Source organism: Oncorhynchus mykiss, chromosome 22, assembly GCF_013265735.2.
Source record: "Oncorhynchus mykiss isolate Arlee chromosome 22, USDA_OmykA_1.1, whole genome shotgun sequence".
Lineage (NCBI taxonomy): Eukaryota > Metazoa > Chordata > Actinopteri > Salmoniformes > Salmonidae > Oncorhynchus > Oncorhynchus mykiss.
In genome coordinates this window covers 11,038,316-11,057,500 of record NC_048586.1, presented here as the reverse complement: position 1 = coordinate 11,057,500, position 19,185 = coordinate 11,038,316, and the positions used below count along the sequence as shown (strand labels likewise).

The 19,185-nt window shown below is 43.0% G+C and overlaps 1 protein-coding gene across 1 annotated transcript; it reads left to right on the top strand.

Annotated features, from left to right (window-relative positions):
- Positions 1 to 2,908: 2,908 nt before the first annotated feature.
- On the top strand, positions 2,909 to 18,000 carry igfbp5 (insulin-like growth factor binding protein 5; the record flags this gene model as incomplete). Its single annotated transcript, NM_001124652.1, is given in 4 exon segments — positions 2,909 to 3,584; positions 15,738 to 15,961; positions 16,143 to 16,262; positions 16,441 to 18,000. Coding segments are annotated over 4 exon segments (813 nt in total).
- Positions 18,001 to 19,185: the final 1,185 nt, after the last annotated feature.

Here is a 19,185-nt window from a genome sequence, read left to right as displayed (position 1 = left end):
AGGTTTAAATCTGCTCAATAGGTATCAAATCATTTCTTTAGATGGAAATAGCTTAATATTAGGAATCTACGGAATGTGTCAGTGTTCCTCAACTCTCTGTTCTCAGACCACTACTCTTCCACCATGACGTAGGGGCAGTTTGATGGCATATCAGACTTGCATGTTGCGGTGAGTAGACACCACTCCTGGGGGGGAAAAAATCACCATGGCAGCAGCACTGCACACCACAGAGCCGGCCTCAAGTCATTTGCGACAGTTTATCTCCTCATTAGTAACTGGATGACATTTCCAGCGTCTTTTCAACGACTTCTGTACTAGGGGGAAAATTTCTGGCAGGTTTCAGTTTCTTTCCAGTGTAAAAAAAAATCAAGCAAGGCAGACCAGGAGCAATCCGACACCTTATACGATGGGAAATGGAAGCCAAGTTCAGACAGCAGTAACTGTGGTTTCTGGTTAACGCAGAGGAGGAAGACATGGGGGGAAAAAAAGGAGAAATGGGAAGGAAAGGAAAGGAAAGGAGGCAAGAGCCATGCATGGGAAACCTGTGCCCAGACACAGAAACAGACTGGGCAGTGCCAGTGGGCACACCACTATGTTCAAGATCCTTTAATGAATGGATCAGAACATTCATGAATGCTTCAAAGGAATAGACACTATATTATGCAAAACGTGTTGTAATCAGCTTGATAAAATGACATGGCAGACATGTTCTCGAGTGGTTTTGACACATCTCTGCACTAAAGATACACGGACAAAATTACAATCGTATAATGATGAATAGTAAAGCATGTGTGTGGTGCTTGTACAGAATGTTCAAAATAATCAAGAAAAAATTATATTAGTAGTTCTGCATGGTCATTGTACTGTAGGTAGCCTAGTGGTTAGAGTGTTGGGCCAGTAACTGAAAGGTTCCTGGTTCAAATACCTGAGCCAACAAGTTGAAAAAGCTGTCATTTTTTCCCCCTTGAGCAAGGCACTTAACCCTAATTTGACCAGGGGTGCCATACTACTATGGCTGACCCTGTAAAACAACATCTATCTGGTGTACGTGACAATATGTCTGTTCCTTTTTTCTAATGTTTAGTTCATATTAATGCATCACACTAAACTATGTAGTTCAATAGGTCATATAAGAGCTAAGGTATGGAACAAAACATTTATGTATATCTGTCTCCCCCTTTTTCAGATTGAGTTACATTAAAGTATACACCGCATACAGAAGCCAACATTCAAGGAACAGCCTGTGGCTACCTTCATATTCCCTAGCAAGCCATTTTATTGTCAGCCTTGCACACAGTGGTCGTGAACCTTCAACGATGAAGTTGATGGTTGATTATTTGTGGGAACTCCCATAGTGAGCTCTTGTCATTGGTAGCAGCTCCTTCTAGTGGTCAACTGTCAAACTGCCAGAGCTAAATCAAGGCTGCAGCAAGAATCTCCCACTAACTGGAGATGAACAACTGAATGAGATAGAATGTTTTCAAATTCAGAAAAAGATAGCAGTCTTCACTTAGCCAGACTGTGTGAAAGGAGAACAACAAATGATGGTCTCATGTTGAATTGAAGATGTCAGGCTATTACGCATCAGGGTCTGAGCCACTATATTCTACTCCCTCTGAGAGAGTAACACCCAGACAAACCGCGCGCATGCCCACACACACCCACACACACCCACACACACACACACACACACACACTGAGAGGCATGCATGTATTTAAATCAGTCAGTTGGCTACCTTTGTATCAGAAATGGTGTCCAATGGAGAGAACAGGTGCAGGCTTTAAAGTATGCCTATTTTTAGAGTGAAATAGGCATCCACAGCCAGCGTTATCTAAATACAAAACAGATCATCTTAGACAGAGTCTTCAAGCATTGCCTGATTGTTGCCATATATTCGTCAAGATCTACTGGGTCTAAGCATACATCTTTTTTTTTTTTACAACAGCATGATTTGACTGTGATTTAACACATTTATACAACCTATTTGGGAAATGTAATGTTGATTAACTATGACAATAAACACTGATTTCATTACCCCTCCACTCTCTAAAAAAATACAGTGCATGTACTTTCATTGTAGTAAAGGCCTATTCACGTGCTTCGTTTATGCAGAATGTAGCATTCTTTTTTTAATATATGTTGTATTTAACCCTTATTTAACCCGGAAAATGACCCATTATGACACTTCATCTCTTTTGCAAGGGAGACCTGGCCACGACAGAAGCTGCGGTCAATACACCATTACAAAATGTAAAACATACAGTACAAACAGCACAACATGTCACCAAGAGCTGATCCGGCCTATAAGCATCAACCACCGAGCAGAGTTTGGAGCCAGACTGACATTGATGGGTATGTGTCAGCTCATACTGGTTCTCACCCCAGACAAAATGTAGCCAAAGTACTGTAGTTGATGCAGCACAGTGTGCTATTCTGTCATGATCATGCATTTTACTCATTCCGTCTGTAATGCAACTATGATTGAAGAGAACTGGTTTTCCTTTCGTTTTGCTCGTAGCTTCGTGCGTAAGCTTATTTTCTTTAAGTCAATCGATGTGCACCGCTTGAGACTGGGTGGAAAACATTTAGGGGTAAGAAAGAAGTGTGTGCTCGATTAGCAAAAGCACGTATTCAGTAACCGTGGATTCCAATTATGCTTCCAGATGAAGTGTTTAAAAATATATATGTTTTGATTAAGGTTGCGTTTGTTTCTTGTGTTGCTCCTCGCACTTGGCATCACTTCAGCCTTCAGCGTGAAAGACTGATCCTATTGCTGTAAAAAGGTTGGCCACTTGCCAAGACCTGGAACAAGTGCGCCTCCCTTCCCTGCTGTTAGGCGTATTCATAGTTAGGGGTTTGGCTGATTTTAAAAAGGCAAGCCTGGCCTGAAGTTGATCAGTCTGCTCAAGAAACTTCTCTGGAGGGGAAAGTATTGGAATCGGTTTCAAAGGGGGAAAGGTCCAGGTTTTGTACAAAGAATTGCATTGCACGGCGAGAGGACATCAGTTCTGTCAATTAAGATAAACATTGCAACCAAGTGTAGTCTTTTCATGATATTTGACTTGTTCTGTGAATACTTTTTATTTGTAAATTCAAAGTCTTTTTTTCAGTTTATTTAAACTGGAGTGCTGAAAACACTATACATTTGGATGCGGACAATTTTTTTGCTTTATAAATCGGATAATTTAACCCACGGGCATTGTCGGTCAATTTGTTCCACATTTGAGGTTTAACAATCGCGAGACGAATATGTTTCTCAGTTTTTGTCTACTGGTGACATTTGTCCTGGGGCTATCTGGGTGCTTGGGCTCATATGTGCCCTGCGAGCCGTGCGACCAGAAGGCGCTCTCTATGTGCCCCCCAGTCCCCGTCGGTTGTCAACTCGTGAAGGAGCCGGGCTGCGGTTGCTGCCTAACCTGCGCCTTATCGGAAGGTCAGGCGTGTGGCGTTTACACCGGAACATGCACCCATGGCTTGCGCTGCTTGCCGCGAAATGGAGAAGAGAAGCCACTTCACGCGCTTCTCCATGGCAGAGGAGTGTGCACAAACGAGAAAGGATACAAACCCCTCCATCCACCCATAGGTAAGACGGCGCAATGAATGCGTGTGCTTAGGGGATCCAAGGGAGCTGTGTAAAATACAACATCATGATTATTGTGGCAGAGTTTAAATTCAGTTCCAGCTATACCGCATCATAGACGTTTTGGTTCGTTTTTAGCAGCACTTTTCATTTAGTGCTTCCATGACCCCGCACTAAAAACCTCGCAAACGAGCGTGCATGATGTTTCAGTTTTGTAAAGTAATGCTATTGTAAGCAATTCCATTAGCACACTGACGTTTTGGAATCCAAATTTGAAATAACTGCATAGCATGCATGAGTAGCTCCTATGAGCAAACGGTCCGATTTGTCAGAGATTGCGCCAGGTTTAATTGTGAATCTGGGTCGTTATTAAATTGCACACAGTCGGATTCATCACATGCCACAATAACAGCACATGCACAGAATACATGTGCTATAGCATACAGATGTAGGATCTTACTTTGATCACCCTGTTGCAGGAGAACTGTCCAGGAAATGCAAAGCTTGTAGTGTTTTTGAGGTTTAAAACGGCTTCTGAAGTTTGTAATTTCGTCTTTGAAATTTCAGAATTGATTTTCCCTTACGAAAAATGTATCAACCCCTACAAAAATGTCCATTCATTTGAATCCACATAATAATTCACATGTCCTGTTTCTGCAGGATTATTTACTTTGGGAAACCCTGAGTTAGAGAGCAGCACAGCCTTGACAGAGTTTGGGAATCCCTGCTCTAATTTGCAGTCGCTGTATGGAGTTTGTTATGAATACAGTATGGTAGACTGACTTAAAGCATTCCTCTGCATGCTTATCTACAGGGCTGTGTCCCTCCCTTGTCGCAATGCCTGCCTGGACATCCATTCTTGTGCTCTCTTTCTCACATGAGAACATATTGTATGTGGTAATACTAATTGCTGCTGTTCTTTTTTTCCACTGGAAATTAGTTATATCCCTTTTCACTGTGTCAGACACTTGCATTTCTCACAAACACAATTGCCACCCATGAAGAAAATATATATTTTCCAACATATAATATCCGGTTCTTCTTATTGTAGCCTAATTGACTGAAGAGGGCTTTGCTCTTGAGGCTACAGATCTTTTGAAAGCTGAATTTAGGTTTAGTCCCTGTGGGTGGTGTTGAGAGTCGGATTACTGCTCAAAAATTACATCTGATGATGTGTGTGTGTGTGTATTTTTTTGTTCACGCCTGTGTGTGTGTGTGCGTAGTCTGTGCTCACTTCTAATTCTTAAATGTGTGTGTGCACGGGCAAGAGAAGTTAGGTATAAATGAACCACACATCAACATTTAGAGGTCAGAGATAGACACATGTTATTAGATGATTCAAGATTTAGGCTACATACAAGTTTTGGTGACAAGCTAAATTTGATGAATGCTATTGGTTTATTCTTCGGTTGACCAGGTGGAAAGACTCAGGCTATTTGGGCTTTTGATACACCCTGCATGTAACTCCCTAGGAGGACATACATCAAACAACATTAGAATGGAATTCAGCCCATTCAAGAGGTCACCATTGTCTGTAGTAATGGCAGCAAGGCTATACATAACATCCAACGAATACTTGCAGCTCTAACTGAAATAAACCCTAGTACTTTTGTATAGCTATAAGTGTCACTCTGATCTAGGAGATTGAATTCCAACACGCACTCTGTGTCAAGCCTGTGGGTGGGTGGGTGTGTGTGTGTGTGTGAACACTGACTTCTCCTTTGGCACTGGGTGGTAACCGGAGTGCGTCCGTTTTCCTGCCCCTGGTTAGGCAGTGTGGGTGCTCAAGCACAGCACAGTGATTCAGCAGAATGCCTCCGGCTGCTCTTCTCTGAAGGGCTGTCTGTCAAGGGCTACGATTGGAATTAGACACAAGCCTTTGGTTTCCTGCTGGGTAGGGTTTCAACCTGCTCTGACCAGCTGAGCAAGGCAGACAGAAAGAGGGCAGGTCAAGTGTCCAAAGACAGATCCTCAGGGGACCCAATAGCTTCTATCTCTCGGCTGCATTCATGCAATTCTACAGCATTCTAGCAAGAAAAGTGGACCCACTTTTAACAATCCACATATTACAAAAGCTATATATAGCACATGTAAGGTCTTCATACGTTGTAGTTTGTTTAAAGCGGGACTGCCAGATCAGGATATGTTTCTTGAAGAGAGAGAATGACATTGAATCATCTATGTATTTCTCTCTAACAAATGTATTGACATGATATGGGTATAACATTGTAATACAATGTTGCCAAACTACACATGACTCTGTTGTCGCTTTCTCATCTCTGCATAAGTCTGGTGTCACCCTCTTTTGTTGACTGTTGAGTTGTGTTCCAAGGAAATGGTGCTTAGCTCTGATGGCTAGGCATAGGAGGCTGGTTTGTGTTGCTGGCCTCTCAGTGCACTGTGCTAGCCCAGAAGAATAGGATCCTGGAACTCCTGCCAACAGATATGACTCCATGGCAGAAGGCCCCTTGCTCTCTGAGCTTGTGAAAGAGCCTTATGTTTGAACAGATTGCTCTTTGCCAAGAAACAAGAAGATGATTAAAGAGAGCGTACAAATCTAGAAAGCTTGACTTGCACATGAACAAGCACGTTGTGCTTTATAAGCACAGCATCAACACAAATGCAGCTTCTGCCAAAGCCCAAAAGAACAGAAAATGTTGAGTTTGGGGTTTGTGTTTGTGCTCCAAGATTTTTTGGTTGGCTTGGTGGTACATTTACACGTTTTAGTGCAATCACAAGCCCATGCGAAGAAGCCAGTTGTTGGTCACCTGTCCTTGTTAAGACAATTTACAATGACTATCGCACTAAACAAATGCTCGTACCCCAACTGTGGTGTTAGGGTAGGATTGAAATTCACACAACGGTTACCTGGAGGAAAATGGGGGAGGGTCATGGTTTTAACATTTCTGTCATGGGGAGGTTTTAGCTTTTTTTCAATCTAGTCCAAGGGAGGGTCATGTCATTTGTAATGGATGAAATGTAAATATTTCTCAGTGTTTTAGAAGTAGTTGTTTATTAGGCTATATATCGTTGTGTGTCCGAATTCCGGACCTCATCTCTGATTCTCCGCTGGGCGCGCAATATCAAGTGTGCCTATAGGATATTTAGTGTAGTCTCAATCAAATGATCCATAGCCTATAGGCTATAAGCTACGAAGTGCATGCTCGGAGAAGCACATAGCAAAGTTATATGTCGAAGATAGCGGGACGGTGTAAATTAAACTAGGGTGCGTGACACACTGCAGTGGATAGTCCAACCCTGAGCCCCAGCCTGCTCTGCTCTGGCTGATCAAATACGTTTTTGTGTGCTACCGAACACATGGCTGTGCTGTGTAGGCCTATGTGGCAGTTCAGGAGGAGAGTCAAGCTTCCTCAGATTATACTTGTTTTTTTTTATTAGGCCTACTCTAAAAAATGCACTATCTTGTACACAGACTAGCCTATAGACTATGTTCGGTTCAGTTTGAGAAGGAGAGCACGAAGGTGAGGAGGACCGGAGTGCAACTTTGATAGCTTGCTACTACTATAATAGATTTTAATAACAACAACATGTTTGTTGCCATGATGTATTTGTCAGAGTTATTGACCTCACAATAAGCCAGATTGTAGTAATACATATTGTGGTGCTGAAACTCGAAACATCAGCTGTGACACAAGCAATCGGAAATGGACAGCTCATGGTACTGAAAGTAGGCACATTAGAGTAGGCATAATTCAGTTAAACGGTCTTCATTTTAATTAGACTACTAACAACCAGAGGGCTTTGTGTTGGAGCCTATTTCTTCCTATTTTAGAAAATGTTGCTATAGGCTGCTATATCCATAGATTTGTTGGTCAATTCCTCTGACCACCATGCACTCTTTAAATAGCCTACGTCCGTGTCAGTGAAGGACTGTCAAGTTAAAACCAAAAATTGAATTAAGGGGGTATGAGAGTGTATGCCATAGTTCTACCTTTAATTAAAGAAAATGGCAAAAAGCAAAGGCCTACCCCTTGTTAGCTTACGATTCTGAAGAAAATAAAACAGATTTGATTATATAACGTGATCTATAACAGCGCTTTGGTCCGTGATCCTTTAGGCTAGAAACAAGCTGTAAAATCTGTGGGAAAGAGGTGACTCTCATTGTCCAATTCTGTCACTATCTATTGATTAACCTATTCACTTTCTGTATAATAGAAGATGATTAAACCCAGACAGCTTTTAAGGAAACACTTATTATCTCGTTGGTCTGTCTGGGATGGAAAGGTAGGCCTACTCTGTCTGGGCTGTAAAGCTAGGCCTACTCTGTCTGGGGTGTAAAGCTAGGCCTACTCTGTCTGGGCTGTAAAGCTAGGTCTACTCTGTCTGGGCTGTAAAGCTAGGTCTACTCTGTCTGGGCTGTAAAGCTAGGTCTACTCTGTCTGGGGTGTAAAGCTAGGCCTACTCTGTCTGGGGTGTAAAGCTAGGCCTAACTTTTGAAAGTACCATGCTCAGATTCCTAATAATGTCTAAGATTTATTTATTTGCAAACAGGGACAGTTTCATTGCAAACAAGACACACTGATGGCATTGGAGTAATATGATTAGATGGGCCCATCTCTCTGTATGTTCTTAGCCTGTCATTTCTGTCATTTGTGTGGTATTCTGCTAATATGTAAAATTATGTAGAATTGCATGACATTTTGATGAAATGCTATTTTTTCTCGGACCTGCAAATAAGATCATAGATTCATGCATTGCTTTGTTATAAAGGAGATCTTTCCACCCCTACTCTTGTCCAGGGTAAACAGTAGACATGTTCCCTGCTATTTTAATTATTATTTTGGGTATAGGGGAGGGTTACCTGATTTTTTTGTTCAAGCGTTAAGGGAGGGTTTAGGTCAAATATATTTTGCTCAAGGGAGGGTAATCCATTTTCATTTCAGAGAAGTCCCATTTTCTCCATGTAACCTTTATTATAAATAAAATGTACTCCCTTAGCTTGACAACTTAATCCATGTGTCAAGTGATTTGTGGCTCTGTTGTTTAAAGGCTACAACTAGGGGGACGATTCAATTTTCTTTATCCCTGGTCTTTTACAGATAAAATACAGCCCCAGCCATGTAAAGAAAATATTTTACGGGAGCAGGGTCAACTTCATGTATTTCCACACCAATTCTCCTCGTCTGAACTGATCAGACAGACCAGCAGAATGCCAGTATGGGCTAGTTGACGTTGCACATCCCTACTGCCTTGTTATATTCCCTAATCGAGAAAACATCCTTTCATTTTTTATTTTACATCAGACAAGCCAGTCTCCTTCAACAGAGTCCACTGACAATACACATTTGTGTTAGGCATCTTGGTTGGCCTATCTACTATAAATGGTCTACTTGAACACGTACTGTAGTGTAGACATTGCACACAAATGGCTCTATCCGTTGTGGACAGTTCAGTTGACTCAGAGATGGCCCTAACTGTTTCATTGTTACATTGCTAGGTCATAGGGAGAAGACCATTGCAGACAGGGATTTTACAACTCACTCACCATGAACCCCCCCCCTCACAGAACTGGATGTTGTTGAATGCTAAATATAACCAACCTCATCAGATGTGAAACAGTTTATCAATGACATGCCGCCCTCGGCGTACAATATGTAGTCTTCTTTGGTGTAGGTTCTGGTTTTCTAGAATGCTGTGCCATCGCAAGTGTTAATCGTGGGAAACCAATTGCTAATGTAAGGTCTCCAAAAGAACACTGCAAACATGCTCTACGGTCAAGCTATGGCATTGTTTCCATGCACAGTATTGAAGCTAGAGAACCTACTTTGGATTTGGCACGCTTGAATGAGTTCTTCCAATAAAGTTTTATAGCAATCAGTCTAGCATTTGTCACTTACACCTGGAAGGCTAGTGGGTAACAGCTGTAGAGAGAATCAGCTCACGCAGTAGTCTCCTCTATCAGAAACATGTGACTCCAAAGGTAGTGACATCCACATGCTGGCTTTAAAACCTGCGTGATCTGACCTAAACTGCGTAGGCACCAACGCTGCCACCATTTACCGCTCCAACCCCAGGGTCGTGCTCAGTAGAGAACACCAAAAGATTTGCAACAAACAACGAAAATTATTGTTTAGTACTTTTCTTTTCACTCTGTTTCAAAACATTTTCTCCCTACTGGACACAATACCAGGACAGCATAAGGATGTTATTGGGCTCAAAATCAACTAATCAATTCCCACAGAAGAACCTAACTTGTTGAAAGTCACTGTAATGAGCTCAACAAAGAAGCCTGCCTCAAGTTTCTTTGCAGAACGGGAACAATAGAGGTCCTTATCTTTTGTCTGCAACTTTGGTGCCAGTTTCAGCTCCAAAATGTGGATCTTGTCATTTTCATCTTCGTCTCTGGCCTCAGTGTCTGAAGTTGAGCTTTGGACAGTGGACAGAGAACGTTCATTGCGAGCCAAAATAGTGGCCTCTGCCCCCAGGGATTATGTCACACCCAGCAATTGTGTGGTGGTGAAGGTTGACCCAGAAAAAGGCAGCGTCTGTCCATGTGGCTTGTCAAAAAAACAAAACTCAGATGTGTAATGAGACCTCAGACCAAAATTAGGCTTGCACAGGAGAGCAGCTGCATGTAGCATCGCGATAGTGTGCTTTCAACTGCTGTCAAACATTTATTTTACCTCAAAGGAGAAATGTCTTTGGTGCAGCAGTTGCGAGAGGGGGAGTGGGGTCAGTATACCTATGCCCTACTTGGAAGGGACTCTCATCCCTACTGAACAAGTGTTCCTTTAATTTTCAATCCCTGAATTGTTCCTGCTGCTATTTGCTTCTATTTTAAACTCTTGTTTTTTTTGTTGCACTATACATATTTGTTGCACATTGTACCTTAGAAAAAGTTATTTCCTGTAAGTTGCTGATTGAGTTTGAATTCAGTGCCAGAGGAGACCGCAATTGTACGGCCCAGATACAAGGTTCAAAACAGGAACCAACAATACATACTGAACAAAGCAGTAGCATGGTCTCCTTGTCCAACCAAAGTTGTAATTTATCAGTACAAAAGGGTGTGTTAAAAATGATACCACCTGAATATGATTACACTATTTATAATGAGGTCCAGCATTTTCATTTAAGCAGAAAGAAAAGCACCCTGCTAAATTTCCCCTCTGAATCCTTTGTTTTGAAGATGTAATGAAGACATCTCCTATTAATGGTGGAATCAAAATCTGCTTTGACTGGTAGTAGCCATCTAAAAGTGTCAATAAAGTGTATGGAAATAATGTCATTCTAGATACATTGTACATGACTATGATTTGACTATCCACCAGCACTTACAGTGCATTCGGAAAGTATTCAAACCCCTTGACTTTTTCCGCATTTTGTTACGTTACAGCCTAATTAAAAAATGGATTAAAATCAATCTTCACACAATACCCGATAATGAGCAAAGCAAAAACAGATTTTTAGAAATGTTTGCAAATGTAAAAAAAATATATAAAATAAGTATTCAGACCCTTTACTCAGTACTTGGTTGAAGCAGCATTGGCTGCGATTACAGCATCAAGTCTTCTTGGATATGACGCTACAAGTTCGGCACACCTGTATTTGGGGAGTTTCTCCCATTCTTCTCTGCAGATCCTCTCAAGCTCTGTCATGTTGGGTGGGGAGCGTCACTGCACAGCTATTTTCAGGCCTCTCCAGAGATGTTCGATCGGGTTCAAGTCCGGGCTCTGGCTGGGCCATTCCAGGACTTTCAGAAACTTGTCCCGAAGCCACTCCTGTGTTGTCTTGACTGTGTGCTTAGGGTCGTTGTCCTGTTGGAAGGTAACTTTCACCCCAGTCTGAGCGCTCTGGGGCAGGTTTTCATCAAGGATCTCTCTGTACTTTGCTCCGTTCATCTTTTCCTCGATCCTGAATAGGCTTCCAGTCCCTGCTGCTGAAAAACATACCCACAGCATGATGCTGCCTCCAACATGCTTCACTGTAGGGATGGTGCCAGCATTCCTCCAGACGTGATGCTTGGCATTCAGGCCAAAGAGTTCTATCTTGGTTTCATCAGACCAGAGAATCTTGTCTCTCATGGTCTAAAAGTCCTTTAGGTGCCTTTTGGTAAACTCCAAGCGGGCTATTGTGTGCCTTTTACTGAGAAGAGGCTTGCGTCTGGCCACTCTACCATAATGTCCTGATTGGTGGAGTGCTGCAGAGATGGTTGTCCTTCTGGAAGGTTCTCACATCTCCACAGAGGAACTCTGGAGCTCTGTCAGAGTGACCTTTGGGTTCTTGGTCACCTCCCTGATCAAGGCTTTTCTCCCCCGATTGCTCAGTTTGTCCGGGTGGCCAGCTCTAGGAAGAGTCTTGGTGGTTCCAAACTTCTTCCATTTAAGAATGATGGAGGCCACTGTGTTCTTGGGGACCTTCAATTCTGCAGAAATGTTTTGGTACTGTACCCCGACACAGTCCTGTCTCGGAGCTCTACGGACAATTCCTTCGACCTCATGACTTGGTTTTTGCTCTAACATGCACTGTGGGACCTTATATAGACAGATGTGTGCCTTTCCAAATCATGTCCAATCAATTGAATTTATCACAGGTGTACTCCAGTTAAGTTGTAGAAACATCTCAAGGATGATCAATGGAGACAGGATGCAGCTGATCTCAATATCAAGTCTCACAGCAAAGGGTCTAAAAACCTGTTTTCGCTTTGTCATTATGGGGTATTGTGTGTAGATTGATGAGGATTAACATTTATTTGATACATTTTAGGATAAGGCTGTAACGTAACAAAATGTGGAAAATGGGAAGGGGTCTGAATACTTTCTGAATGCGCTGTATAGTGGCACTATCTCCACATACATTTTAGTTGAGGTTGTTACAGGACTACTGATAACAAATCAACATGTTCTTCTTACACTGCATTGCCCTCCAGCTGTGTTGGAGGGCAATTCAGTGTTTGAGTTGTGCCCCAATGTGCAAGCATTTTGTAAGGCCAGTCGATGTGGAATTCAATGTGCTCCAATGACTGTACATTTTGTTTAGATCTCTACAGGCTCTTGGTCTGGATCATGTATTCCTACCTGTAATATAATTACTCAAGTGCAATGTTCCATTTATTTTATTTGTATTTTATTTACCCTATATTTTACCAGCATCAGACCCATGGTTGGCCAGTATCATGGCTAAAAGATGACAGAGGACTTCCTGCTCCGTTATCACTATGCTATCGCATACCCCCTGACCCCCGGATTAGCAGCACCTTTACTCAACACCTAGGATCTTGTAAAGGTGTAATTTCAGAGGGTGTTCTGTGCTAGTTCATGGACTGTGAGTCAATGAGAATTTGAGCAGCTCATTGTTCTGGTGCATTTTCCACCCCAAGTTGCATGACTGTAAACTCAAAAAGACCAGCCGAGAGAGAGAAAAAGAACTGAAAGAAGAGTGGCTTATCGTTCACTTTTAGGCTTCCTGGCTGAAAGAAACTTCCCACTGGGCACAGACGTCAATTCAATGTCAATTCAACATCTATTCCACGTTCTTTCAATGTAATTTCATTGAAATGATGTGGAAACAATGTTGATTCAACCCGTGTGTGCCCAGTGGGTTGGGATATCCATGAAGCATAATTGCCCCGCACACATGTACATTTTTAAACAGAGGCATATCGGTTGCACCTCCTTTGCCTGTTCCGTTCCTCTTGTCTTAATGAAAACTTTAGTGAGAACAAGGGGAGAGATACCAATACCTTGTCAGCCTGGGCTTAATGGAGGGGGCTGCATGTGACCGTGCTGTCTTGGCTGGAGGCCAGCGTCCTGGCAGTGTTTCAGTACTTAAACACAGGCCTACTAAGCCTCCTTTACAAGCTGGGGACCCTAAGCATGGAAAAACTGAGTTTTTGCCGCTGCAGTGAAGAGCCCACTTCAGAAAGTACAAATTTGGTGGTTTAGAAACAGAGAGGGCGAGAGAGAAAAAGAGAGCGGGAGAGAGAGAGACTCCATTGTCTGCAAACAGGCTACACTCTGGGTATTGTTGGCTAAAGATGGGTACATTCTGTCTCCATGTCTTTGAATTGCAGGGACAGATTGTGAATTGGAAGCACAACAGCACTTCATTTACTCTGGGCAAGGAGTATGATGTACTAAAATAAACACTACATTTTGTTATAATAATAATATACATTTAAACGGTTGATGGATTTTCATTTTCGCCATCGAATATGAAGCAAACGTCTGCCATCCCATATTTCAATAGAACATCCAATGTAACGTCCAATATTTCCTCACAAGCTTATACACACAAGTAACACCAAACTCTCATCCCTCACTTGAGCTAATGAGCCTGTTCACAAATCCTACTGCTAATGTAATTGGAGTGCAATGATGTCAGTGTGCTGACATTTCTCAATCTAATATTTCTCCACCCAAATCATATTAGGCTGAATGTGAATACATGTCATGGATCATGTCTTTCTGGAAGATACTCAAATGTTTTGGATCTCACATGTAAAGTAGGTCATTGATGTAGTGTGTGTTGCATTTGTAAAATGGAAGGGGGATTACATTCTCCGGTTTGTTTGTAACCCTGAAAATGGCTTGCAAAATCACAGAATCATTCATGAAGGCTTGAAACACACATGCAGCATTGTCATCAGTGGTACTTTGAATAGTGATCAAATGAAGGATTCTTCCCACAGCATCCAGGCATCGAGCACGTAGGAAAGCTCATTTGACATACTTATTTATAGCGTTTTATAGCCCTGGCGGTCTGAGCAGGGAGAGTCGAGGACGTATCCAAACACAGAGACGCCTGCCAAGTCATGAGTTGTGAGATTACTTTCAAAGCGAGGACGGCAGTTCAGAAGCCAGGGTCCCAATTCCGGTAATCACCCTCCTCCCTTCATCCCCCAACTCACCTCCTCCCAGACACCCCTGCTGTGTCCCGACTCTTCAGACATCAATTCTCTGGAATATACCGCTCAGTGGTCACATACCTCTATTTTTGTCCCCAAGGTGGCCATGTACAAAGTCCAGACCACTAGTCTATACTTAATTAAGATAACACGAAAACATGGTTATGTTTCAATTATTTTTTTATGGTCCCACTCTTCAAATGTCTGTCGATATATTGCGGTTGTCTCTCCCCAACAATACTATGCACATTCAACCACTACTCCGGTTGGGCCAGCCCTCCTCATTGCCACCAATGACCTGTGGGTTTCTTTGCTAGATAAATATATCCCCGGTCATCTACTGGCACTGCGGCCGCCTACCAGTTGGGGCCTGGCAAAGTCCCATAACAGTGCCTTGTGTGCTTACGATAGACTAAGCAAAGACAGGAGAGGAGCACTCATCTCTTTGGCCTCAGAGAGCCTCATGCAGGCTAGGGCTCTTGGCTTATGGGGGCTGAGCCCATAGGAGGGACTGGAGGAGAGGGGATAAGGGATCAGGACCCCAAATCGCTAGCCTGGTGGGAACTTCAAATGTACCTCTAGGACTGTAGTGCCCCCTGGGGAGTGGGATGGGGTAGGGTAGGGGGAGAGCACTGGTCTTTCTGCCTGGCTTCAGGCTATTTTACATTATTATGTTATGTTTCTTAATATGAAGTTATACTTTACATTCAGCCTACGATGTGTCCACCTCTGCCATAGGCTTCAGTTGCCATGGATCCTCAGTTACCATGACATCAACATCTGATCTGTGAGAGATGTGAAAGTCTGCAAGAATTGCCAGAGAAGTATTTTATTGCCAAAATGGCTCATGATCAACCAAATAAGCCATTGTTTCGCTCAAAATGCCACACACTTTGTTGTAGAGATGTCTTAGAGACACAAGGTCAAGAATGTAGCCAGCATGACACAGAAGTTTTAAGCTTTTGTCATTTTTGGCCAGCGTTCAGACATGTTTACTTTCTTTCCTTCTGACCTCCATTAGTTGATGATGGCTGTTTGTATGGTGGAGAAGGGGTGAGGTGGTGGAGGAGGTACAGTAGTTTATCAGCTGTTGATCCTTGATCCTGACCCCTCCTTTGTAAACAATGCAAAAGCAACATTTCTGGGAACAAACTCTGGGAAAAAGCATCTGGGAGTACATATCTTCCTTTGTGCAGGAAAAGCTTTTAGGTGGGGGTAATGTGACAAGTATGCACTGTTTTAGTTCATGTTGATGACACACCCATTGATACAAATATTTTTTCCGTGTGTAGATCATGAGTCTCGGGAACACGAGGACACCCTGACAACCGAAATAATGGAGGACCAACTGCACCCTGCTAAAGTGCCGCTCCTCCCCAAGCAGGACGTCATCAACAGCAAGAAGATCCAGGCCATGCGCAAGGACAAGGACCGCAAGCGGGCGCAGGCCAAACTGCGCTCCATTGGGCCCATGGACTACTCCCCACTCCCCATTGACAAGCATGAGCCAGAGTTTGTAAGTATAAGAGTGGAGAGTAGGAAAGATGGGGTCTAACGCTAATATTGTGCTAATGCTGATGCTTGCTAGTGTGCATCTTCAACTCTGGTCCTAGGAGAGAGAACTGACTGTGCAAGAATTTGTTCCACCCATGGTGCTAACACTGGGAACTAACGTTAGTTGTATCGTTCCTCCACAGGGTCCTTGCAGGAGGAAGCTGGATGGGATCATCCAGGGAATGAAGGACACATCCCGTGTCATGGCCCTGTCCTTGTACCTCCCCAACTGTGACAGAAAGGGCTTCTTCAAACGCAAACAGGTGAGAACTATCCCTCCGTCATCATCCTTATTCATGGTTTAACATAGACCAGTTGTATACTGATGTGCCTCTTCAGATCCACATTGGCGCCAAAATAATATTTGTTCTTACAATGTCTTTCTCTCGCTCATTCTCTCTTTCCCTCCCTTGTGCTGCTGCACATTGATCGCTCCCACAGTGCAAACCCTCTCGCGGCAGGAAGCGGGGCATCTGCTGGTGCGTGGACAAGTACGGCGTGCAGCTGCCCGGTACAGACTACAGCGGGGGAGACATCCAATGCAAGGACCTAGAGAGCAGCAGCAACAACGAGTGAATAGGCTGCTCCAACCCCATCCCGATCACCTGACCCAGGGCCCCGCCTCCTCCTTTCCCTCCTGCCTGTCTGCTCCGCCCTCCAGTCACTTTTTGAGATTTTCAAAACAAAAAAAATATATAAACATCAAATGAACGAAAGGACAGGCTTGAAAAAAGGACACCTGAAATCTCTTTTTTTTGTGTGACTGTGTGCTCATCTCTTAGTAGACGGAACCCAGGAGGTTTTAAGCCCTTGTTTGACCCTCGGGCCCCTCCCCCACTAAGAGCTGGGAACCACACTAATGATTCATGAAAATATATACTTGTGTTGATATATTTTTATAGAAGCTGGGGTGTAAGCACCAAACTTTGTATCATGTAAAGCTAACATAAAAGCGATGAAAAAACGAAAATAAGGCATGCTGATTATAAACGGGACTGTTTTGATCTTTCACATCTATTGCTATTGAGGTGTCAGAGGAGATAGCTGGACCTTCTATTGGCAGAGGTATTTGTTTTTTTGTTTGGTTGCTTTCCAAAAAAGAAAATAGGGAGCATGTGATAGGGTCTTTCTGAGACAGTTGACTCTATTTGGGTATTTGGTTCTGTCACAGCACTTATGAATAGGGGAACCTGCTTGGATATGTGTAACTTCACTAAGTTTGTGTGGGCGTGCATGTATGTGTGTTTGAGTGTGTGTGTGTGTGAGAGAGAGAGAGAGAGGGAGTGAGCCTTTAACACAAGAATGTCATTTTTCTTTCTCTTTTCGTCTTGTCACAACAACATAACAAGCATTATTGCTGGTGCTTGAAGTAGTCTTGAGGATGGATTTCTCCCACTATTCTATGAAACCTATGTATCTGGGAAAATGGAGAGTGTTTGACATAATAAGCAGCTCATTACAGACGAACCTATGTAAGTGACTCTTTGACTCTGTAGCTAGCCTGATATGCCAACTGTGCCTATTGTTAACAGACACTGCCATGCAGGGTAACACAGAACTTAATGGAGAACACTGCCCCTACTGGTGAAGGGAATACTGCCTCAAAGTGCCCATTCTCTCATCTGATCAGACCTGTGCTCAGCAAGACTCCATTGGTCCCAACTACCTGGACTTAAAGAATATTGAATGTGGCTGAACAATCATGCAGTCCCCCCCAATAACTAACAGCAGTAATGCATTTTATTGCTAAAGTCTGGACAAAAATTGGGAGAACAAGGGGAAAAAAGCATGCTGTAGACTTGCATTCACCAGTGAGGCTAGATGTTTACTCTTTGTGTCTCAGTTGCTCGAGGGTGTAGTCTTGTATGGTTTTGTTTGTGCTGTTTTCTTTGCCTTCAGTGAAGTAACAACCGCCCACTTTTGAGCCATGTTCCTTAACCAAGTGGTCCCCTAACAATGCTACGGTGTAACCTTGGTGTATTACTTTTACCTACAGATTAATGAATGTTCTTTTTTTTTTAAACAAACAACTACAATGTACTGGTGCTTGGAAAAGGACGTGTGTATTTTAGCCTGTAAACAATTTGAATAGTTCCATGACATCATCCTTATTTGAATATGAGACAGTCAAAAAAAAGCTATACCCCATCTATATCCTTCCCTCTTTGCTTTGCATGCCGCACCCCAAAATTGTTCCCTCTTTCTCACACAACTTGTTTTTCAGCACAACACAACATTACTTGCATCGGAAATGGTGAGCAGTTTTCCTTCCGCTGAAGGGAGGCATCATTGAACACTACCTACAGGGTCAGTTGAAAGAGTAGTTTATGTCCGTCTGTGTGCAAGTCGCAGTGCCTTCCTACATGCAAATCCACGTTTGAATAGTGATGCAAATGCAACGTGGTAGCTGTCTAAGTTACAGAGACCCTGCTCATGCTGAGAGGCCCCAGAGTAGTTGTTCTTGGTGTAGTCCAGACAAAGGGTAACTCTATAGGATGTGACATAGCCCTTGTAATCGTGTCACAGTCACATTATGAATCCGTTGCTAATCCCTCTCTGTGGGCAAGGCGGACCAGAATACCCCTTCTGTCTCTTATTTTCAAACACACTGATAAGCTAGAACATTGCTTTCAAAGTTGACTGCCAATGTATTCGATTGCCAGAAAATATAAGCCAAGTGATATTACAATTCCGAGTTAGCACTAGCAAACTGCTGCTGCTTCTCTCTCCCAGTAGTCAGAGAAGAGATGTACAAGGCATTACTAGCCATCAGATCCTATTCCACAGCGTAAGTGGTCATAGTTACTCTAGCCACGGAGTGGGAGGCAGGGGGAAAGGCCATCAGCAGACAACTAATTAAAGAGCTTTTACTCCAGCCTCAGTTGAGTCTGTGAACCAACCATTACGTAATATTATCCGTTTGGACATACAGATGTGATGGATAGGATACTCTTGATTTTTATGGCTCATAATGGCAACGAGATGCTGTAACACTAACAATGGGGTCAATGCGTTCAGGCCTATAGCTTTATACCCTCATTTACTATGAGACAGAATTAGTGGGGAAAAAGTCACTATATCCTGCTACCCTTCACATCCAAAATGCCTTCTTATATGGAGGTGAACTATTCAGCCCCTGTGGCAAATCACTAGATCCTCCTATACCCAATGCAGCTTGGCACCCTT